This window comes from Ctenopharyngodon idella, chromosome 3 (assembly GCF_019924925.1).
Source record: "Ctenopharyngodon idella isolate HZGC_01 chromosome 3, HZGC01, whole genome shotgun sequence".
Lineage (NCBI taxonomy): Eukaryota > Metazoa > Chordata > Actinopteri > Cypriniformes > Xenocyprididae > Ctenopharyngodon > Ctenopharyngodon idella.
Window position 1 is genome coordinate 30,352,439 of NC_067222.1, and position 24,867 is coordinate 30,377,305.

A 24,867-nucleotide genomic window follows, 5' to 3' on the forward strand; every position below is an offset into this window, starting at 1 on the left:
TATTCATCGTAACATTTATTTATTGTCCTAGCACAAATGCACAGGGACATGTCTAACAAGACAGCAAACCTCCTCTTTATATGCTTGTACACAAGCTTGTCATACATACTTTCAGCATCACTATGAAATATGACAAAAGAAATGTGCTGGAAAATGTCATTTCACTGGTCATCCGTCAGAGCACTTCAGCACTCTGACCAGTAGGTGGTGACAGCAGGATCAGATCAGAGAGACCAATGTCTGACAAGAGACCTTCATAGTACAGTGTGATAAACACATGCTGTAGTATAGGTTCTGCGGAGCACAATCCAATAAACTGAGTAAAAAATGTATTTAATGCTCACCAAGGCTGCATTTATTTGATTAAAAAAAAAAAAAAAAAAAAAAAACATTTTGAATGTAACATTTTGAAATATTATTAGTTTAAAACAAATGTTTTCTATTTTAATACATTTTAAAATGTAATTTATTCCTGTGGTGACAAAGCTGAATTTTATGCATTACTCCAATCTTCAGGGTCACATGATCCTTCAGAAATCACTCTAATATTATTTGCTGCTCAAGAAACATTTATTAGTATTATCAATGTTGAAAACAGTTGTACTGCTTAATATTTTTAACAAAAATATAAAGATATCAGTGCTGAAAATCTTACTGACCCTAAACTTCTGAACAATTGATTATATACAATATACCATACACTAGATACCACAGTCCCTTGAAAGAATCAGGCACTGGGATAAATGTGTTACATACATATAATAACAAACTACAGCACAAGGGGCCTGAGGAAGGGGTTCTTTAAACATGGAAATGTATATAGGAGCCTTTTTGTTTTAGGAAGGAGGTCTCTCACAAGGGGACTATCATGGAAACCATCAGTTTCCATGATTAAAGGTGCAATGTGTAAAATTTGGGAGGAACTATTGACAGAAATGCAATATAAATATACATAACTATGTTTTCAGTGGTGTATAAAGACCTTAGATAATGAACAGTTATGTGTATTACTTTAGAAATGGCTCATTCTATCTACATACACCGCGGGTCCCCCTACATGTCAAGCCGCCATTTTGCGCCGGCATGTTTCTACGGCAGCCCTAAACGGACAAACTGCTCTACAGAGCGCATTTCGTCACTATGTTGTTGTTCTTCTAAATCGTTCGTGTTTTTAGATGCAGCTTGCATCATCACTACGTTGAATACACACAAAGAAGTAGTAGTCGAAGTAGTAGTCATCTGGTTTATTAGAAGCAGAGAACGTTCTTTGTTAGAAGACGACGCCTCATTGCTTGACTGGCTACTCTCTGCTGTCTCAGATGACGATATCTGTCTTGTGCTGGCCAGACGGCCACCGTAGCTTCTCTACGTGCTTCGAAAGGAAGGGGTGAGCGCCATTGGTTGCAGTCCGCAACCTCACCGCTAGATGCCGCTAAAATGTACACATTGGATTTTTAGTAAATGCATTATAGAAACAAAGACACTTACATTCTTTAGACATGCCCACTTCCAGGCACTTCTGCAGTCGGCAGTACTGGCAGCGGTTTCGTGTGACCTTGTTAATGATACAGCTCTTCTCTCTGTGGCAGGTGTACACCATGTTCTTCTGAATGCTCCTTCGGAAAAAGCCCTGAAAAGATAAGCAAGCATGAAGGTTTACAAATGACACACCAGCGAATTAACACCAACCCCTAAAACCTCAGAAAGACTGAGGTGGAACAGTTACATAAAGTCACTAATGATTCATTCATATATGTACATTGCCACTATACACAAACATAAACAACCATGGCATAGATACAGCTCTCTCTCTCCCACACACACATTATTTCTTGGCATACTGGCTGGCTGCGCTTGGTTTAGATTCGGCAGTATTATGGCTGCTGGGTATTATCTCCCAGTTCAAGTGCCCGGAGGTTCCCATTGGCTGATACCCAGCGGGGCTTAACCCACATAGACTCATGTGTAGGGATGCAAATCAGAGATTCACATTATTCTCCTGATCTTAATTACTGCTTGGTCAGACTCTCTAGGGCAGAGAGTCAGACTGAGGTCATGAATGTACACAGCAAAAGCAGAAAAGATGCAGCTGAAGCCACATACGAGAGAGCAGATCTCAAACAGTGACTGCGTAAGCTTGTGCAAGGGATTTCAGCTGCTGTGCTGCAACCACGGCTCTCTGGCAGAGGATTAAACAGTGAAAGCTTCACTCGTGACCGCCGCTGGGCACGTGGGTATCACAGCAGCTCTCTGTGCAGGATTCACTGACTGGGCTGAGCAACAACAACAGTTTGTAGGTTCAGTGCTTCAGTGGGGCTACGAAAGAGTCACTTCTTCATACTGCAGATTTATACCTGACAAACAGAGTGAAAACATTTTATAAAAGATTGTTTCTGGTCTAAAATACAATTGGGTAAGCCACATTCACACGTTTATTAATAGGGGTACATGATACTAAAATTATAGCCGATACCAATGAGCTGATGATCTTAGATGACAGGTAAGCTAAATGTAAAAACAGAAAATGCAGACCTAAAACTACACTATTGGCCAATAAGCTAGATATCGTGATGTGTTTATTAAGAATAAGTGTTGGTATGATTATCTATGCATGAACTGAAAGCTGTAGCATAAAGGATGCCTACTCAAATGAATACAAAGCAAGCCTACAGTAAAAACATCATCCTCCCTCTCTGGTTTTAAAAACAATAATCCCCAAGGCTTTTAGTGGAAAAGCCTTCAACTTATCAGTCCGGACACCCGTGGAAGCTTTTAGAGTGTGTGCGCTTTTGACGGGTCTGTCCAGTGGCTGCCATCTAAAAACACTCATGTCATTTCAGCAAAAGCGTGTGTCCAAGGACATGTCCCGCATGCTGAAAGGACGTGTCCCTCACACACTCGGTCTCGGCTATGAAAAAGTAATAAAGGAAAAGGTGAGCATGGCAGATGTGTGACAGAATGTGCGCTCGAGTGAACGAGCCGAAATGGTTTTCTAATGCGCTGCCCAGAGGCCTGCACTCCCTACATAGGAGCTCTCATTCATTGGCCATGTTTTATTCATGCCAGCTCTGATCTTCTGGAGGTCATTTGTTGGAGGTCATTGTGGTAGATGCAGATGAAACACTTCGATCTGAACCAGTATCAGCAGGTCAGATGATGCTGCAGACGCACTGTATGAAGTTGTACGTTGCTTCCTGCACCTTTTCTTTCACACTGAAACACCATTTAAATTTCGCTGCACACTAAAATGATTTGGCTGTTTCAAAACTAGACCACTCACATAATAAAATACTGCAGAAACTTATAAGCTCTACTCTTTCTCACAACACAGGGGTAGATCAATAGCATCCGAATTCCCCATGGATCCTGGCCGACGGTACCCTTTGTACAGCCGACGGCTGTCTCACCTGGAGAGCTGATTCATTGATAACAAACCCATGACAAAAGTCACACCGGTCCACAATCAAAAGGCCTATTTTTCTCATCCTGCTTCACTCGCTCTACACTGTGCTGCTGTTGGTCCGGCCTGAAAGCCACAGGAATGAAGCTCAATATCATCACAAGGTGTGAAGAATGCTCTGGCAACAGAGGGCCAGCTGGGTAATTCCACTGGATTAGAGGCCGCAGCCGTGGACCATTGAAAGGAGGGCAAGGGAATGAACATACTGAAAGCGCAGCTTTGCCATAACACAAATAAGTTACATTTTAATATATATTAAAATACACGTTACTTAAACGGTTTCACGATATTACCGTTTTACTATAGTTTAGATCCCTTGGTGAGCATAATGGCTCGTTTCGACAGAGCGGTACAGTTCAGTATGGTACGCAATTTTTGCCATTTCCATTGTCAAAAGTTGGGAATGGTACCCTAAATCCAAACCGTACCATACCCCTCCCGTGTGGGTACCAACCACAATAGTACCAATAGTACTGGTACCAAAAGGGTGGCGCTACACTCACTGCAGAATGTTGATTGGTTAACAAAGATAGTCAATTGCGCATGCTACAAGGGGAATGACAACACAATACCGTTGCGACACAATGTGTATTTTTCAGCTGTTTTTCCTTTTGCAGCCTTCAGCCTTTGCTCAAACAAACCTGCCGTATGTCCTCCATTGTTGTTTAAGGTCACTTTCTTCTTCATGCGAGAATGATGTCGATCGCTACTTTCCGGCATACACCACGCCTATCAAGTAAGGGTCCTGTTGGCGGTGGAAGCACAAGCCGAATCAGGGTTTGTCTTCCCGAATTGAACTGTACTGTACTGAACTGAACCGTACCACTCGGTGGAAACGAGCCATAAGACTACTTTCAACCCCAAACTTTTGAACGGCAATGTAAATATTTAAGTAAAAAGTATTTCAATTCTGTAAACACTGCTTCTATTTTTCCAACATAGTTATTCAAGAAAACACTTAAGAAAGAATAAGAGCAGTGAGTGGTTTTCTTTATTATTGACAAAATAATTGAAATGGGTTTATAATTGATGCAAGCAAGCATTGTTACTATGACAGAGTAAAAGCATACTAGGATGAGTTAGAGGACATAATAGTGTGATCCTAATCTCTCACTGGGCAACACCTGACCTCTGTGAACCCTGGATTGACCCAGTCCTGACCTGCCGTGGAGATCCTGTGAGCGGAATGTGGCAGAGGAGGACAGGAAGGAAACGGTTTGAAGTCTGCTGTGGCTCCCCTTGGCAGGAGCGCTAAGCCTCTTTAGTGTCTCCACTAATCCTGGACATGAGTATAAACCCCCAGGCGCACTGAGACAACGGAGGAGCAGCCGTGTATTTGTATGAAGTGTGTACTCTATTTCCAATGGATTTAGAGTGAAGAGACCATGAGATCAAAATAAGGCCGTCTGTCTGTTTGGTGTGACTAAGCGGTCTTGTGTGTGATAGCTATTTGTGCTTCATACTCGAGAAGATTTAAACTAAGATAGACAAGCAGTTATAAAACTTAGTGAGCTACCTATCTAGGGAACATTTTTAGATGTGTTCCCAAAGTGAAGTTTGTCTCAAATGGTAAATGGCAAAATTACGTCAATTTTCTCCCCAAAAATTTAAGGCAGAAATGCAAGCATCCTTTACATACTGCAATTCAAAAATGCACTGCAAACAAGCTCAGTGGGGAAAAAAAACAAAAAACAAAACAAAAAGAATTCAACATTGCGTTCAGCCAGATTTTTCAAACTATGCAAACTCTGTACGCTCAGTGCGAGGGGGTTCAGAAATACCCGCAACTAGTTTAAATGAGTACAAAGAGTTTTATCGCTCATAACTTCCAGAAAGAAACCGTGCAAACACTAGCCAAAGCTTAATCTTTCTAGTGTGCATGTGTCAAGCACCTGTGTTTGCACACACTATCGAATGGAGTATACACTGAAAGGCTGTGCATCCGGCTGTACACAAGCTAATATACGCATTTGCATAATCGCTTCAAAACTGAAGTGTACTTTGGGCTTAACTAGCATGCTAAGCAGCAGGCAGCTGACTATGGTTTGGAGCACAGCTAACGTACCAAAAACTCAAAGGTTGATCATTCTTGCACACACTGATTGGCTACACTTCAGGTAGATCATTGCCGCATTTCTTTTACGAAGAACAAAAAGTGACAATGTTACATCTAACACTAGTTGTTAATATCAGTCGGTCTCATCCACAGACCACTATGGCCAGCTTCGTCTCCATACCAGCGTGATAAATCCAATTTTCAAGTAGAAGAAACTGGATTAAATATTTTGAATGCTATCGATCCAAAACCTTACTTTTAATGTGTGATGCAGCCAGAATTATAAATCAAACCGTGTTCATTCGCTGAACAAAGGAGAACTGGCCCCAGACTGAGCCTGGTTTCTCACAAAGTTTTTTTCTTAATTTCTGTCACCGATGGAGTTTGGGTACCGGTATATTTTCCTTGTCACTGATGCCTCTTGCTTGCTTAGTTGGGTACACTTAATATTCAGCAATAATAATCAAATGACTGCACTGACACTATTGGACAAGAACTGAACTGGACAATGACATCACTGTTTTCTGCAGAACTGCTTTATAGCTGAATTGAACTCAATTCATAATTGATAGTTAAGTATCTGATATATTTACTGTATATATCCAATATCATGTGCTTTACACCAGTGTTTCTCAACTGGTGGGTCGAGACCCAAAAGTGAGCCGCAAGACAGTTTTAAGGGAAAAAAAAAAAAAATTTGTTTTTCTGATGCAAGACTTTTATTTTGAAACGTGGGCATGAAAGTTGTTGACTCTTCTGTCAGACAGTTTACAAGTAAAGCGTGCCTGAGATAAAGATGTTGTCCTGATTAGATATAAATGCGGTCTGATGAGATGTCGTTATTCTAACGTTATTTCCGTAAGTTACGAAATAAAGTCTCTAACCTCAGAAAAACAAACTTTCCTGTCCTGTCAGCCATTATACTTTGCTCGCAGCGTGCACTCTTCAATTGCGGGCACAATTTTTTTTTTTGTCAAATTCCTTAAAAAAAAAAAAAAAAAAAAAAAAAAAAAAAAAAAAATGGGGTCATGGCTTAATGACCATGGGAAAATGTGGGTCCCATGGCCAAACCAGTTGAAAATCACTGCTTTAACACAGTTATTGAACCAAAATGAATCAATACTGAACTAATTTTTAACTGAATAATGAATGCTGTAAAGCAGCTCTAAAAAGACAATAGTAAAAAGAGTTGAATTCTGTTTGCATCATCGAATCGATATATCACTGTAAAGCTGCTTTGAAACAATCTGTATTGTATAGTGCGCTATATAAATAAAGGTGACTTGACTAGTTAATTTAACCTGGTTAACCCACTTCTATTGATGGATCAGGGCAGACCTATATGTAGCATCCTATCTTTACACAGAATGTGGTGCTGCTGAAACACTGAAATGCATCAAGAATGTTTTTGAATCAGATTGTGCAAGAAAAGTGTTTCAAACAAGTCATTCATAAGCTCATTTCATAAATGGATGCCACCTTTGAGGGTAACAGTCTTAACAGAAATGAGGGGAAAAAAAAAAAAAAATCTGACTTGAGGACATAGAGCTCGAATGCTGTTTGTTCATCTCAAAACAGACAGGACTGTGGTGGGGGTGAGAGGAGGAGAGTGATGGGTGCTTTTTGAAGGAAGAGACAAGTGCTGATGTGTCCTCCTAACATTCAATAGCAGCGAGAAAGGGAGAAGATAGCACATGCAAATTTAATGAAGTTATGTTTATTTCTCAGCGAGCACCGCTGTGTATGTGCGCACATGCAGCTCTCCACCCACGCTTCCCTGCGGCTGCGCTCAGATAAGGGGGCTTTGTAACCATCATAGTTCAACTCTAAACCCCTGTGTTTCTCTTTCTTAGGGAGACACTGTGTAGATCATACAATGTATACACAACTAGTTTTCAATTATTAAGAAGCACAGAAAAAAAAGGCTGGAATTCACCGCTGTGCCAATGGGGTCTTTTTCCCCCCCAAAGTAAACGTCAGTACAGGAGGTTGTCACCGGTGGCAGCACTAGAAACATGGGATGACAGAACCCCAAATATGGCAAAGATATTCTGTAAAAAGGATACCAAAACCATTCATTTTCAATCATAAAAATCTAAATCAGTCATTTTAAATGCTACAACTGTATTTAAGCACCATAACATTATAATGTTCAGTATGGAAAATGAATATTCAATTAGAGATTTGTTAAAGATTAACAATTTAACAGTTAAATGTAGTGTTTTTGAAGAGTAACTTCAAGTGAGTGTTAGATGATGGGTAATCTACATGTAAAAGAGAAAGTGATCATGAACAATTAAGTAGTTAAATGTGTGATATATTTAGCTTGTGTGTATATATCCGATATGATAGTCAGATACCAATATATTGTGCATCCCAACATTCAGATTCATGACACGAGACATAAAAAAAAAAAAAAAAAAAAAAAAAAAAAAAAAGTGGTCTCAAAGCATTTGGATAATTAACGTCTGAATGTATTTGCATTATGAAACAAAACATCAAAAACAAGTGTCACTTATTTATATATAAAAAAAAAATAATATATATATATATATATAGCACAAAAAAACCCTTAATAGAAATTAGAAAACAAGACATACTTGCCTACATACAGCTGACTGGCCATTAGTTTATGGTATTTGTTTGCAGATGCCACTTAGTTTTGATATTGGATATTTTATAAAGACAAATGTGACTCAAGCGTCCAAAAACATTTTAGGGCCACGGCACAATCCTTCTGCAAACCAAGATGGGATGGATTCTTACCTTGCACCCTTCACATGCGCTGACTCCATAGTGGTAGCCCGAGGACTTGTCCTGGCAGACGAAACAGGGCTTGTAGACCCGTGGGGGAGGTGGTGGAGAGGGTGGGCTGGGGACGATCTCCTCCGAGCTTGTGCTCTGGGTCTCCACAGCTACAATGGAAGAGAGACAGCTTTTAGTTTGACTCGATGTGCCATATTTTCCTCACACAGGTTATTAGGTTCATTTGAGAAAACAGCGTTTTGTCTTTTAGAAACAGTCTGCAGAGACCTTCAGCCTTCAAAAGATCCCTCAACTCCCCACGAAGGCTCAGTGAGGGAACACGCGTGCATCCCGATGAGCAGCTAAGGTCATGCTTGTCAGTAGGACGTCTACATTCCTGGTGAGAGCAGACAGATAGGCTGGTACCACGCTCTCCTTAAACACTCACTCTGCTTTCTTCCTGGTTTCAGCTGCTACCGACTGGGACGAGTGCCAGCCTTAATTAATAAAGTCATGACAGTCAGCCGGGGTGTGGAGGGAGAAACCGCATGCTGTGCTTGAGTGGAGGTGGCGCCCGAGCCACACAGCACTGTCACAGGGCTGCCATGACTGAGAGCTCATGAAACAACTATGCAATTTAAATAGACCATGAAGGAAATCCACAACAGAGTATGACCTGCCCGCTCCACACGTCAAGGGCAAAAAGCGACAAGGACACTGTATTTTGAATAGCTGAAATTCTCCACATTGCTGATGTTACCACTGTATGAATATGCCCACATGTAAATGATCGACTCTGCATGGTGGCGATAATGGCACCGGTATATCTTCAAACCATAAATTTACACAGACACTTTTACTCTGCAACCCTTGTCTCTACCCTGCCGTCTTCCCCTGCCGTCTTCCTCTCCCGCTGCCTCAAAATTCCATGCCATGGAGCAAAAGAAAAGATGAAGAGAGATTGCTAGTGATGGAAAGCTCGCTACTATGCGGGTGCAGTTCGGGACTGTCAATAATCTGAGTTGCACAAAGAGATGTTGAGTACATAGATGTTGAAAAGAGCCAAATTGTAACATTAAGGCCATGTGTCGTCCAAAGCATTTTTTTTCCGAGGCTAGTTACATTACAACTAAAAGAAAAATCTGTATAAAAATGAATTCTGTCAGCATTCAGGAGTACACTAGCATATACACCAATGTGCAAATGTTTGTGGTTGGTAAGTTTTTTTTTTTTTTTTTTTTTTTTTGGTGTGTTTTTTTGAAAGTCTGTTTTACTCACCAAGGCTACATTTATTTGATCAAACAGTACAAACACTACAGTAAAAACAGTAATAATGAGAAATGTTAAACTTTTATGTCTTATCTCTTTTGATAAAGCAATCTGTAACAGCTGTGAGGTAGAGACAGACAGCAAGGTCTGCTTTTCACTGATCTAAGGGAGTCAAAAATCTAATCTAACCTTAAACAGAAACAGTGTCTGCTCTGGGAGAGACGGTCTACCAACAGCACAGCCCCAACCTCACAAATGCAAACACAGACCGCCAAACAAACGCCTGCCCTGAATGAGGAGACAATTCCCACTTTAACTATAAGAAAACTGGTGACACTAGTTCAACAGTGAGTTAAGTAGATATTGCACATCTTTGTCTGTTATGAGTGATATTGTAGGCCTCACCTCTTTCACAATACACGTGCACTGTTGCTGAGCCAGTGGGCAAACGTCTGCCTCTATTTCCTGTGTTCAGAAAAAGCACAGTCAAAGCTAAAAATACCCACCCTGGCACCAGCACAGAGTCAGATGAGGATGTCAAGTTCTTATCTCTTTCCACACGCATACAGCAAACGCAAACATGCACCCCAACACATGATCAAACGCTAACACATCCGACTTAAATGCAGTGGGTGTAGAGAGAGCTGCTAAAGGGTTTTATTTAGCAATTGTGGGAAGAAAAAAAAATAAATAAAAAAAAATAGAGTGCCATTAGAGTTGTCAAAAGTACTGACTTTGGTACTGAATTTAAAAAAAAAAAAATGTGACGTCTTGAGTGCTGTTGAGCTGATTTCACACACCTCTGATTGGCCATTGTGTTGATACTCGTCGGATATGTCTGTGTTTGGCTTCAATGAACAACGCTTCAAAAACGTTGTAAATAATCAATGGCACTTTTCACCGAGCGCTTACACAAATAAACACGGGAGCGTTTGAAAGCAGGCGTCCATCGTGGACCAGTCCACTGATAGACGCCTGCTTTCAAACGCTCCCGCTCCTAAAACGCTTTCAACCACTTCCGTATGCTTTCAAACACTCCCTTGCGTTGATCATCGAAGCCAATCACAAACATATCCGATGAGCGCGTCAACACAACGGCCAACCAGAGGTGTTTACAAATCCGCTCAACGGCGCTCAAAGCATCACATTTTTAAAATTTCAGTACCGATTGGTACCGAAGTCGTACTTTTGACAACTCTAAGTGCCACGAAGGCCAGTTTATGGTGAATTATGAGCAGAAATTTTGGGAAACACACAGTTTTCCCAAATATACAGATTACACCTTCTGACCAATACATTTCCAGTTAATCACTGGATAATCAAATCCTTTTACAGAAATGACACTCACAAAGATCCATTTCTTGTGCATAAGCTGATGCCAATAATAAAAAGAAAGCCAAATATCTGCCAATATATTGGTCGACCACAAATGGGAACGTTAGAAACAAAGTAATTTGGGAGAAGAAAGCAGCAATGTAACGAAGCTTGGAAAATATTTAAATTACTGTCCTTTCATGCAACTATTTTGCCCTACAAAAGGTGAAAGGCAGTAGCAATGCCTACAACAATGACTTATAAATTAAATTTAAATAAAAATTAATCAATTTTCATTATATTTCTCTGAATCTGGGCATAGTTTAACCAAACCTGAAATTCAATGTACATAACTTTGTGCTGCAAACACCAACAAAGTGGTATCTCACTTAGTGAGTGAAACATTCACAGATGGTACTTCAGTTTGTATTTTCACACAAAGAGAGAACAGGAAGTGAGAAAAACTACCGGCTGGCATCACACATCCTGTTCTCATGAATGCGAGAGATTTGAGAAGGTGAGACTGTTATTATAAGTCAAAGAATGCATTTCTCTCTTACAATTATTCTCACGGTTGCACTTGTTCCCTTTCACCAAATCTCACTCTCTTTTTCTGTGCCATTCGCTCGTTCCCTAGAGCGCCATCTGACCTCTTTCTGCTGCACAGCTCTGATATGAGTGGCACATTTTCCATAACAGGGACAGAGCTCATCCCAGATCCAGGACAATGTCATGGGAACTGCTCTTCTGACAGCAGACACTCAAGCGGTGGGCAAAATTATGCCTTCATCTTCTCTTGCCCACACCACAATTTCACAAACTTCCTTTAAACTCGATCTGATCAATAATAAATAGTGCAAATGAAAAATTGAACAGCTGAACTGAACTGAGAAAAATCCCTCGCTCTAATATAAGTGAAAGTTTGAGTGTTAGGAGCTGCTCTCCTGAACCCGAATAACCCTGAATAACCGCAGAACTGGCAGCACAAGCAGCTTCCTGTGAAGCTGTGATCAGGTGGCACGCTCTAATTACGCACTCTGTTGCATCTCTGAAGAGATGCGTCTTAGTCATGGCTGTTGAGTTGGACTGTAGCTCTAAAGAGAACAACCTTGTGCTGAAATCAGGTTTAATTATGCCCAGAGGTTTGACCCAGGGTAACCTTACATTAACCGCTGTGAGGCTTTAGGAAACGGGTCAGCGTCACCACCTGTCTGAGACGCCCCTCGTGCACACGGGAAACATCAGTTATCAAGGTGTTCTTTAGCTGTTTGACATCCCCATGTACTTCCATGTTTAAATCACACATTAAAACTGCCAACAAGTAGGCTCTGTTCCAAAACCTCGCAAGCTGGCAACCTAAAAGGCATTTTTAAATCATCAAAAGGTATGCAGTCTTCTAAAATACTTTGTTTTTAGTCAATTTAAGGCAGCAGCATATACATTCTTCATAAAAGACGCAATCCCAGAATGCATTGCAACTATGTAGGAGGCTCTCTAGGTTTTGGAGCACAGGTATCGTTCTTAATGATCTTAATCATTCGTATCAGTTTGTGACGGTCTAAAATCCAAAGAGGGCAAAAATATCATCTTGCCAAAAATCACAATTTTTTAAGCAAAAGAGAATAAGACATTAGTAATAATGGCAGCCTGCACAAGCAGCTGGCATTGATGTCTTGTCACATGAAGAAAAGCAGCAGTAGAGAGGGGCGAAGGGGAGAAAGACGGTTCTTGTATATCAGTTTTCCCCAGAGACCGTTAAGTGAACTCAATGAACTGCCCTGACCCCTGTCTATTAATGAAATAAGGCAAATACACAGTGCAAAATTATTATAAAATTATTATAAAAATAGTAACACTTTACAATAAGGTTCATTAGAGCACAGGTGAGACCTGAACAGCACACGTTGCTATCTGTTTAAACTAAACTCATTTAAGCCTTGCTAATTTAAACATTCAAGAGCAAGACGCGAAAGAGAACTCATGCGCGCTGTGAAAACATCTCTGTGCGCTCATCCGAAGTGTGCAAGCCCTATCTCAGACAGTGTGCAAATACTCTTTCAAGTCTTGCGCTTGTACAGACAAATTCACACAAAAATGAAGTCAACATGCCCATCTTGGAAAGTATCCTAGCAAACATAGTTCGTTATGTCTTAAGTGAATGTATAACAGTCGAGAAAGACAACGCATATGTAACAGTAGGCTATATGTACTGGATCGTGCATTATGTCTTAAAGGGAAAGAAGCCGAATATTCCTGCTGCTGTGTTTTTAATGTTAATAAAACAACAAATGACAAAAATCACTCACTGCTCTTGACTGATTAGCTTTTGTACCTTCAATAATGATTATTTAATTTATAAAGTGAAGATAATATTCAGTGTTATTTTATATTTGATTACTTTATCCATTTTCTGTACCTGAAAAACCTGAAAAGCACTGCTTATTTTATTTGAATCTTTGCTGTATTGTATTTAATATGTACTGTTGCTTGTAGTTTGATTATTTGTTCTTATTTTCTTTATTTTTATTTAACAGTTGTCCTATTTTCCCTGAACACAGAACATACCGAACCGTACCGAAACAGTGACCCTAAAACCTTGATAAAAACCGAACAGTGAGTAATTTGAACTGTTGCACGCCTAGTTGACATGAACTAATAATGAACAGCACTTCTACAGCATTTATTAATCTGTTAATTTCAGCATTTACTAATACATTACTAAAATCAAGCGTTGCGTTTGTTAGCATTAGTTAATGCACTGTGAAGTAACATGAACAAACTATAAACAGCTGGATTTTTATTAAATAACATTAACAAAGGTTAACCATGAGCAATGCATTTTTTGTTGTATTTGTTAGTTCATATTAGTTAATAATACTTAATGTTAACAAATGAACCTTATTGTAAAGTGTTACCATAAATACAAATAAATATATATATATATAAAAAATATTCATATCACGATATTTTTCACTGTCCAGACGATGTCAATATTATATCGCGATATGAGGGAAAAAAAAAATTGGAATCACATTTTAGTAGACCTTATGATGAAATGGAATCTTTAGGCACCTCACGATCCGATCCCGTTTCTAGGAGTCGCGATCCAATTCCAAAAGGATTCTTGATACTTTTTTTTTATTTATTATTAATTAATTTGTTTAATAATTTTTTTAATTACATATGGAATTATAAGTAGCCTACTTTTTAAATAATTACAAGTGAAAAATACACTAACACAACTGTATGTTAAGAATTTTATATAGGGACATATAAAGTTTCAAAACAAGCAAGTGAGTCACCTAGTAAATAACAGAGGAACAACGAAACAGTACAAGCAATAAACAGAGTGCTTTCAGAACATTTTCCATTCAAGAGCTGTGAGTGATTTTTTACTTTCTTAGGTTTATGGTTGTTTGATTATTACTGATGACTGTAGCGCGAGATCTAATAAGCTGCATCCAGACTAATGCACAGATCTCTTTTGAAATATAAGAAGTTTCTGTCCTGTCTGTTTAATACTGTAAGACATAACTGACTGTGTTTATATTAATTTCGCATCATAAAAGCATTTTGAGAAGTAGTACATTTAAGCACTAGCCGCACGTGTCAGCACTCCTCACAAAGTGCACGTGAGAATTTGAAATCGAAAGCAGCCTTCTGTCAGTGAATTTAATATTTTTAATATATAAGCCCATGGCTTTCCAAACAACATAAATAATGCCTTCGTAGAGCATTAGTAAGGAAAACAGGCCTACCGGCGGGTGAGACCACAAACTGCAAGCGTAACATCAAGCAAAACACGCGTTTCTCACAGCTCTCTCATACCCTGTGCAATGAATCCCACGAATGTAATGCGCTTCAGCTTTTCCGAACTTTCTGAGCTTCACGCTTAACTTCAGTAGGAATTAATTGAAAATGCTCGCTCTGCTCCGTGCCAGTGGACACGCACCAAGCACACACAGCGTCATCGCACATCTGCGGTTAAAAACTAAGCTCATAATCAATCCAGAATCGTTGCATCTATGCATTGATTTTTTTTCTCCCACCCCTATTATCTATATGCACGCTTGTTTGTTGCTGTTGTGTTTTTGAGTAGGCGGTTTGTGCTCTATTAATTTGGACAATGCTTTCTGTGTTAATGCCTGTGTAGTAAGGCGTTGGACACGGTAGCAGACAAAAAGTTAAATGTTCAGCCTCGACACTGTATCGTCATTAAGTAGTGTTAAAATTTGTAGAGTACAAAATTGAACAAAACAATATAAATGCAAAATTCCACGGTATAGCAAATCTATATCATGGCACAACATAATACCGGTAGTCACTTCCATACCGGTATAGTGCCCACCCCAAATTTTTTTTTTTTTTTTTTTTTTTTATTAATTAGGGGTGGGCGCTATATACTTGATGAAGGGCCGTTGGCTGAAAGTAAAGTTTGCCTTATTTTTAAAATCTGACTCACTTATATTCTCTACATTTTAGTGGAATCATAAAACAAATGTTAAAGTAGTAGTTAGAAATGAAGATATGCTTCAATGGCATGTCCCCCCCTTTTGTGATACAAAATACCTGGCCAAATTTAGTCATCATGGGCCAACTTAGGTTTGGGCAACTCTATCTAAGGGTGTTTCCTTCCCACTGTTGCCTTTGGTTTATTTGATTTTTTTTTTTTTTGTACATTTCACAAATAAATAATGTGCAAACTTAGGTTATACAAAAAAATTAAACTAAAATCAATATACATACTATATTACACTACCATATTCACACATTGATATGTATATTATTTCAGTGTACAATATGTACAGTACTAGCATATACTGACATTTCACAGGACATGTCAAAACAGGCTACAGTCAGCAATTTCTGAGCACTCTGCAGTAGACACCACGTATAAGCAGACAATTATGTTACTGCACACAGAGTGAGAAAAAAATATTATCGTGTGAAAGTCTTTGCGCATGTGGGTGTGTGTCTAAGTGTGAAAAATAGAGGAAAGATTGTGAGTTATGCGTGAGAGAGCGAGAAAGATAGAGCGTGTGTGAGAAAGAGAGGGAGAGGAAAAATAGGGCAGAGCATGAAAGGAAAACGCTGCATACCTCTCAGCGTTGGCGGTAGCTCTCTGGGGGAAAGTGGATCCTGGTACAACTATTAAGCCTCCCTATACTTACCCAACACACACTCTCAATAAAAAATGAGCCCCATTTCTTTGTGTTATTCAAAGCTAACCCAGTAAGAGGGGGATGGATACAAATGGAATCAAGGCCTCATCATTACCAACACCATTATGGTAATGGGACAGTGCTGCTGGGCACAGAGAGATCGAGACACTGGAGAAAAATGAGGGAGCGTGCTGGATGAAAAGCACGCACTCATGTGAGACTACAATGTAGGTCACTTTGCACCAGAGTGCCGGTGAGTCACAGGCTTGGATCAGTAGCTCAGTCTGGTGACTCATCCCTTTATGCTCCGCCTCTTCTCTCCTATTGGTCGACGAGGACATGACAGGCTGCTTTTCTCCCCAGTAGTCACATATTTTACTTGGGGAAGTGGTGAAGTAGTTTACTCATACCCCTTGTGCTGGTATCCAGTCTCACAGGCTTATATATATATATATGAAACAGAAGATAGAAATGTGCTTCACATACATTTGATATATTACTGTTAATATCCAAATATACAAGTTAATATCCAAACATAGCCCGCTTCATACATGAACACAAAAAGATGGATTTACACAAGCACAATTTAGGTGAAAAAAGGGGTGCCAGTGCACAGAAACAATGTTTACCTGCAAACACCTCAGTTGTCTCATAAATTGTATCTGTCGATTGCTTCAGAGCAGCTGTACCGAAGGTCTGAGTGATTCAGCAAAGTGACTAACCCAGCACAGACTGACACTGGTTGCTCAAAATCCATTTTGCAACACTGTCATGACTTAAGCTGCAAAAGTCTTAAGGTAAACATAGAGGTCCACCTCACTCTTTTCAACAGGATCACAAGGTACTAAGCAGCTCCCAGACGCTAGACTATAAGCAAAGATCCCATGCTCTGATTCATGAGTCATTGTTTACACAGCACACAATAGGTCATGAGAACAGCATTTGCCCACAAACCAGTACTGTTGTTCAAGTAATAAAGTCTTTTCTAATCTTTACTGTATAAAATGCCTTTCATTGAGCGTTCAGAAAGCTCAGAGTAATTCAAACGTCTCATCTCAAACACATGCTCTCTGTGTGGCATTCAGTCAGCTGGTGAATGGACTGAATGTTATGGTGAGAAGGCACTGTATCTATTGTTTATTTCTAATTCAGCTAAATCACAAGGACTTTTACAGTCCATTTACATTTGCTAAAAGTCAAAATAAAGTCATACATGTTTGATCTGTCAAAAAAGGGACAGTAATAGGAAGAATACGATCGCTTTAAAGTGACATTTGACTTTAATTTGATAAATGTTAACTTTTTCAACATACACACCAAAAAAAAAAATTTCATGGTTTAACAAGTCGACCAAACTGTCACTTGCCCTACTGGGCCACTAACGCATCATCAGTATGTCTTATTTCCCCTGATCTTATGCACACGTCTTTATGCCTCGCAAACTTAAAGGGTTAGTTCACACAAAAATGAAAATTCAGTAATTATTTTACTCTGTCATGTCATTCCACACCTGTAAGACCTTCGTTCATCTACAGAAAACAAATTAAGATTTTTTTTTTTTCTTGATGAAATCCGAGAGGTATCCAACTCGTCCATAGACAACAACTTAACCACCACTTTCAAGGCCTAGAAAGGTACGAAAGACATCGTTAAAACAGTCGACGTGACCGCAGCGGTTCAACCTTAAATGTTAAGAAGCAACGAGAATACTTTTTGTGCCCTCGGATTTCATCAAAAATATCTTAATTTGTGTTCCGAAGATGAACGAAGGTCTTACGGGTGTAGAACGACATGAGGGTGAATAATAAATGACATTTTCATTTTTGAGTGAACTAACCCTTTAAACTTCTGGTTCTCTTTGATGAACACGGTCATCACAAATTCTGCTGATTTGAGTGTCACCAAGGTGAAAGTTATTGGTAACAGTTTATTACTCAAAATTGTTCACATCAAAACGAAACTTATTTCCTAACCCTCATGTCATACCAAACTCGTATTGTCAAAAATATCAATATTTTCATATGTATTGATACTGAAATATCTGAAACAGCTCCAATACTTTTTCTGCAGTATCAAAACACCGATACCAGCTTCACGTTCTCGTTCTTTCCCACGGCGAAATTGACAGTTTGACACACACCCATCTCCTCTCATTCACTCGTCTCGTTCGCTCCAGTTGAATAGCGCTTGTTTTGTGCATCATTTTATGCATTCCAGCAGGTTTCACTCTCACACCAAAAGCATGTGCATCACTGGCACGCACATAAAGCCACTTCTCAAACTGTTGCTTTCCACTTAAAGCATGTTTCCAGTTAAAGTGTGTATAGTTAGCATTACTGTAGCTATAATTTCATTGCAGCTGAGAAGCTAAAAAAAGCGATTCTGGAATCCAATAAATTATTTGTTGCATAGAAAATGCATACTAACGCAAACAATTATGTTGCTAAAAATAAGATGTATTTTTGTGGTAATGCCAGTATAAATATTGGCAAGGCAAAAACAAATTTGTACTATCCCAATTGGGCCAGCAGGTAAAATAAAAAAAAACATCACTACTGCGCCCTGGATTTGTATTTATTTCCAAAATAGCGACCTCATCATAAATGTATAAAAGTAGCATTCACAAATTGCATTTTTTTTTTTCATGTCCCGTTTAAGATAGATTTGACAAAAAAAAAAAAAAAAAGCAGATGGGTATTTTACATCTGTAGCCCCATATAATCGTTCATTTTGACAGTATAGATATAACACAATCAGTGACAGTCTCACTCCTACATATACATATATATACACACATATACATATATATATATATATATATATATATATATATATATATATATACACACACACTATATATATATATATATATATATATATATATATATATATATATATATATATATATATATATATATATATATATATATATAATACCAGCCCAAACGGCAGCGAGCAGCTGATTTGAGGTCCAGCGCTGCTAGTGAGCCCACGGTGGCGTGTAACAGCACGGAGAAGCAGTGCCCTTTCAACACAGCAGCTGAACTCAGCAGGGTGAAGCGTGAGCGCTTGTCAGGGCTCTTTGTGGTCAGAACCAAGAGGTAGCAATTTTCCAATTAAGCCACATTTTTATGGGTTCCTTGGACAGCAGAGGGAAAAGGAAAGCCCTGAAAACAAACAAATAAGTGTGGTGCAGCACGTGGAGACAAAATTAGCATTTCCCTAAGAGCCTTATTACAGTTGCGTCTCAAGACACAGGACTGTCTTCCTAAACCAGGCAAATAAAATACAGAAGCATGCAAAGAGGGAAGGGATTTAATTGGATCAGGGTCAGTAATGAGATTAGCTTTTCGCTAAAATCTTCATGGGCGGAGTTATGTGCGGGATCCCCGTTAAAAACTGTACAGGAATCAGGATCTTAAAGACTTACGGTTTGCCTCAAAATAGCTTGCTTAGAGTTGGCCCTCCAGATACCGATCCAGTTACGTCCCACTGCACCCTACGCATCTCAACCGACCCTGAACCGGGCTGTCACACGAGCCCCAAAGCCCAGAGAATGGTTTATACGATGACAGGCGTGCTTAGCATATTGTGGACTTACAAAAGGGCCTAGTGAAGGGGGCCGGCTCAGTCATAGCTGAGGGAACCCCTGATCTGCCACTAATAGCCGCTGACCTACATTCATCTGCAACAGCCCATGCCTCAGTGAATGCGTAGAGAGGGACTCCAAATAAAAGAGGGGCTGTGAGACTGTTAGCGCTAGTTAAGTACTTTTCTTACACTGCCTATAAAGCCAATAGCCTCTTAAACCTCAGCAAGGCCTGAGCATGTCTATGTCAGAGAGAAAAAGACAAACTATGGATGGAGAAAAACAACAAGCTTTATTAAAAGTCTTTCAACAGATTTAGTGACCAAAGCAGGTGGTTTGCTGCTTCCAGGGATGCATGATTTTGGGAAGGAAAAAAAAACTAAATAGTAATGGTTACACTAATTTAAAGGTGGCTTGAGACAGTGTAATTACAGTGTAATTACAAAGAACTGAGTGATACCAATTAACTACATGTACTAATATATGGTTAAGGTTAGTGTTTAGGGTTAGTTGCTTGTAATTAAGCATAACATGCTGCAATGTACTGCTATTACAAACGTCAAACCATCAAGCTTTTATATTAGTAGAAAACTGCAGGGAGTCCTTAAAGCACATCACAAGTTGTTCACTTGTAAAATAACAGTGTCACACTTCACTCTGAAACATTTAATTAAATCGCAGCCTTTGCGATTTGATAACCACACTAAGCCATATTTTGGTTTCGTTTTGATTAATCATGCAGCTCTAGCTGCTTCGTTCATGAAGAATGGCTAGTTTGCCACAACATTGCCAACTAAAGCTCTTGTACCGAGAAATAATGAAAGAGAGAGAGAGAGAGAGAAAGGCGAGAGGGCAGGGAAGCAAAGCAGCAGGTAAAGGAAATCAAACTAGGTCAAATGTCAGACGCTGTGGAAGCAGGATTAGAGAGTTGTTTAGTTTGACTGGTTGTCAAGGATCCATTTACAGTGTCTTTATTGCCATTCGACCCTACAAATGGCCCTTCATCTTGTCAAATACAACTCACAGAGGAGTATAAAACGCTAGATGTGCATCAGTAAGTACTGCACCCATCCCTCTGGTCCTTTTCTGGTGACAGCCATTTTAATTAGTGTTAAAGAATGAATATTAAGAGGTGGCTTCATCACTTCTTGACATTTTTGTCTTTTTTTTAAGCTACTATCCAAAGGCCGTCAGACACCAGGAGTTATTTCTCCCATCAGTAAGATGTAGATAATCACAGGACGAGTAGAGCAGTCGTTCCCACAACTCTATTAACTGTACGCGCCTCATTAAGCCACTATATTCATTTGCGGCGCCCTACAGAATTCATTCTGATAATTAACAATCTAGCGAGTGAAGAAAAAGCTAGCTCCGCAGGACAAAGCGGTCCATTTCGCATCCTCGCCGGAGGAATATTTCAGCCACTATGATGTTTAATACACTTCTGATCTCACCGGGGGGAAAAAATGAGATGACAAAATGAAACTACTCACAGAACACCATTATTTCATCTTGCCGTCACGTTAGGAAAGTTGAGACGAGATCCATAAAACAAAATTCTGAGGCATGAATCATGCAGTTATGTGAAACTAAGCAAAAAGTGAAAGGCCATCTGGGATGTTCAGGACTAGACAAAAAAAAATCTGCTGGACATTACAGACATGCTAATTTTGTTCCCTTTAACCTTCCCCAGCCCAATGGTTTCTGTGAGGCACTGCCCAACCCCTTCTCAATAGGCCCCTCGCCAGAGCAGGTTTTAGCCCCCAGGCCTCCCTTATTTTATTGCCTGTGTTTATAGCTTGGTTTCTCTTTCTGCCCTCCTTTGCTTGACATTTTACGGCGTGCAATATAAAAGACGCCCTCCACCCTCCCTGTCTGAGTTAAGTCCCTCGTCCACAAATTCTTTTTTTCTGCGCCGAAATCCGGCCCTCAGGAATTCACTTGATGTCACTGGCCATCAGGAAACACCACAATGGGTCAAGCACAGTCTTTTGAAACCGATCATGCACAGCTGGACGACATTCATCTCCTACAACTTAAAAAAAAAAAAAAAAAAAAAAAAAGACTTGTGCTTATCTCTCTTATTTCCACACATATTACTAACTGCTGCTGTGACGTGCAATACTGCTCAAATCGAGTTTTCCAACTCATTTTGGACTGTTGCTGGTGTTTTTGGAGGTAAAACAGATGTATGGTCATCCATCTGTAATCAATATAATCGCTCGAGTCAAAGAGCATCTGAAGCACGGGCAGCATGGCTTAGGCAGCTTTAGCCTCAGCCCAAAATCTGTCAATGTGTTTGGGCACGGCGCCCTTTAAATCCGCCTTAGCGCTACATAAATAGAGCGGCCCACTCTAGCCCTGCTTCCATAAACTGCATCGAGTCTACAAAAAGATAGCAAGAAAGAAACCAGAAGAAGAGTGTATGGAATACCAAACATTCAGAATACTGATTCAAACCAAAAACATGGCCATCAAAGAACTTGTTAACCTTGCCCTCAGTAACCTTCTCATGTGCAGGTTTGCTCACAGATTCTACCACCATAAAGAAATGCAGAATAACCTGATAGCACACGACTAAGAAGAGATCTAATGTATGAAAAGCACTTGTGGTTTACAGCACATGGCGGCACTTTAAAGCAAGCAACAGCCATTACAGCTGGAGGGCTGCACATCTGATTTGGAAGGGCGCCATGTGTTGCAAAATCCTGCCCTATGGCCTTGTGCAGGTACAAACCTCACTGTTCTCTCCTCCATGATTAAAGAGCAGCTCGGCTAATGTTCAGCCTTCGGGTAAAAGTCGTCTCTCTGATCTGAAACTTTAAGACACCAGACGGGTGATGTTCAGAGTGCTGTATACCCAACATACACATCTGACTATTAACCTGTCATAGGTAATTCTTTGGCACTAATGCAGATCACATCTGTCATTGATACATTTACCATTTCATCACTGAGAGGAAATCTTAATTCTGGAGTGAATGATGACAGATCCAGTAGATGTCAAGTTACACTGCATTTCATATCTTATTCCAATATATTGGGCATCTCTAACTAAAACATGCAAAAGTCAGTGTTACATGACTACTGGGTTTTTGAAGCACTATGCTTTCATTCGGCTTCTTTTCCAGTCATTGTTTTAGGCACTTGAAAACATAAATACATGCATTTTAACTGCACTATCCAGAGTCCAGGCCACAGCCATTCATGGTACACCACCAGCTGGTCACATTTGTGTACGCCTCAGCCTCCTCCCCCCCCGTCCACATGGCACAGATGTGGAGTGTGTGCGCAACTCTCCGCCTGGATGTGTGCTGCCAGAGTGCCAGCAGGCCCAGTATCTATTGCAAGTCTTGCTCTGTATTTAAGGCTAAAGAAATAAACACTTGGTCAGCCAGCCAAAACCACAGCAACACAAGCGCCGCTCTTGCCAACAAGGGCCACTGGCATAATGCAAACGAGCAGCTCTCCAGTTCTGTGTTCAGCAGCAGGCCTGCCACGCTGTCTGGTGTTCAGGCAAACCCCAGTCCTTAGTAAGCCTCGGTTAACCGACAGACCAGGGCAGTTGCTCTTTCCCTCTCAAACTCCTCTAATTCTACCCTCATTCTGCAGGAATCCCTTTTTTCCACTCTCCATCCCCTCCCAGCTGCAACCGGGCTGGGCAATTGCTCCCACCGGCACAGCACTGTTCATGGGAAACAATAAAACGCCACATGCGTTTCCTTAGTTAGGGCTTCCACACCGCAGCTCCATCTGAGGCTCATCAAGCCACCGATAAAAAAAAAAACCATGAATGCTTTACTGACTGGCATTGACATTTTTATGCAAATTATGGATGCACTGATAAGATTACTGTCATACTGCTATGCTATTTTCATTGCAGAGCTTCAGTGTTTATGTCCGAACGGCGCAGTTCGGAGCAGTATGACAGAGGACAGACAAATTTGCTGAACAAAGTCGCTATTTTTGTTTTGTTTTTGCATACAAAAAGTATTCTTGTCACTTCATAATATTAAGGTTGAACCACAGTAGTCACGTCGACTGTTTTAACAATGTCTTTAGTACCTTTCTGGACCTCAAAAGGTGCAATGTCGCCTCAGATTTCATCAAAAAAATATCTTAATTTGTGTTCCGAAGATGAACGAAAGTCTTACTGGTTTGGGACGACATGAGGATGAGTACTTGATGACAAAAAATTAATTTTTGGGTGAACTAATCCTTTAAGTCAAATTCACAAACTTAGACAGAAACATGGCTACTGTGATGCTGTAAAGAATACCAACAGAACTGTGATATACAGCAACAAGATGCACATGCTCTTCAACAACATGTTCGTGAGAGATCAAGCGCTCCACTAAAACAAAAGAGCCACATTGGAATGTCACGAGGACGCTTGTGAATAGAAAGTTAACAGTCTTTTAGTGGGGGAGGAACAGCAGAGAGATCCAACCGCCTGCTTTCATTCTGCTGGGTCCCAGGCAGCCTTCAGAATGATGGAGAGCTTTTCAAACACACCGTGATGGATGCCTCCCTGAGACACGGAGCGCCAGAGCCTCTCACTGCGCCGAGGTAGCAGGGCCTAGAGGTCAGGGAGGTGGAGGGCTTAATCCGCTCCTGATGGCCGTGAAGATGCTCGTGTTTGAAGGCCACTAAGAACCAATCACATGGCACGCTTCAGAAGAAAGCAAGATAATGCCCACAAGTATCAGAAAATAATGCAACACTACAGCACACTTGACTTGAAGTGTCACTTAAAGGAACAGAGCCTGAAAACAGCCATTATTCAAAGTCTCATGATCTTATGCAACACTAAGAATGTGGTCATCAGAACGGTACTGTCTGGCTTTAATTATTCTGAGGATTATCTGAAAGAGCAAAGAAATTCAGTGCACTTCAGTCAATGGCTCTCAAGAGTCTTTCCAGCTCTTTGTGATTTACTCTGCAAAGTGGAAACTATGATGGGTTAAAACAAAGCACATGATTAATCCTGACCCATATATGCCACCTCTGAAAAGTCATTGCTGCAGAAATATGGAGTAATAGAAAACATCTTGGGTTTAAAACAAAGCATAACCCACAATGAGGTCTGCAGGGGGGTAAAAGAGAAAATCGGACAGTATATTCCATCCTAACATGCCACTTATATACACAATACAAATAGCTTGAGATGTTCGCACAGGATCTTAGGAGCGCCACTTATCATTCGTATGACTTCATTTAGATCTTGTCACCTCTGAGGTCGAGCTGCACATGGACACACCATGGAGTCTCC

General features: G+C 40.1%; 1 protein-coding gene across 4 annotated transcripts in view; it reads right to left on the reverse strand.

Annotated features, from left to right (window-relative positions):
* The window catches only part of rarab (retinoic acid receptor, alpha b), a 127,229-nt gene that overhangs the window by 7,109 nt on the left and 95,253 nt on the right, over nt 1-24,867 (reverse strand). For 2 of the 4 annotated variants that reach the window (XM_051886650.1, XM_051886651.1), the window contains exons 4-6: nt 9,936-9,995; nt 8,283-8,431; nt 1,489-1,630 (exon numbers count right to left, since the gene is read on the reverse strand). In XM_051886650.1, the coding sequence (XP_051742610.1) occupies nt 1,489-1,630; nt 8,283-8,431; nt 9,936-9,995 (351 nt within the window). The remainder of the gene's footprint in view (nt 1-1,488; nt 1,631-8,282; nt 8,432-9,935; nt 9,996-24,867) is intronic. The other 2 variants (XM_051886652.1, XM_051886653.1) reach the window with 1 other exon arrangement.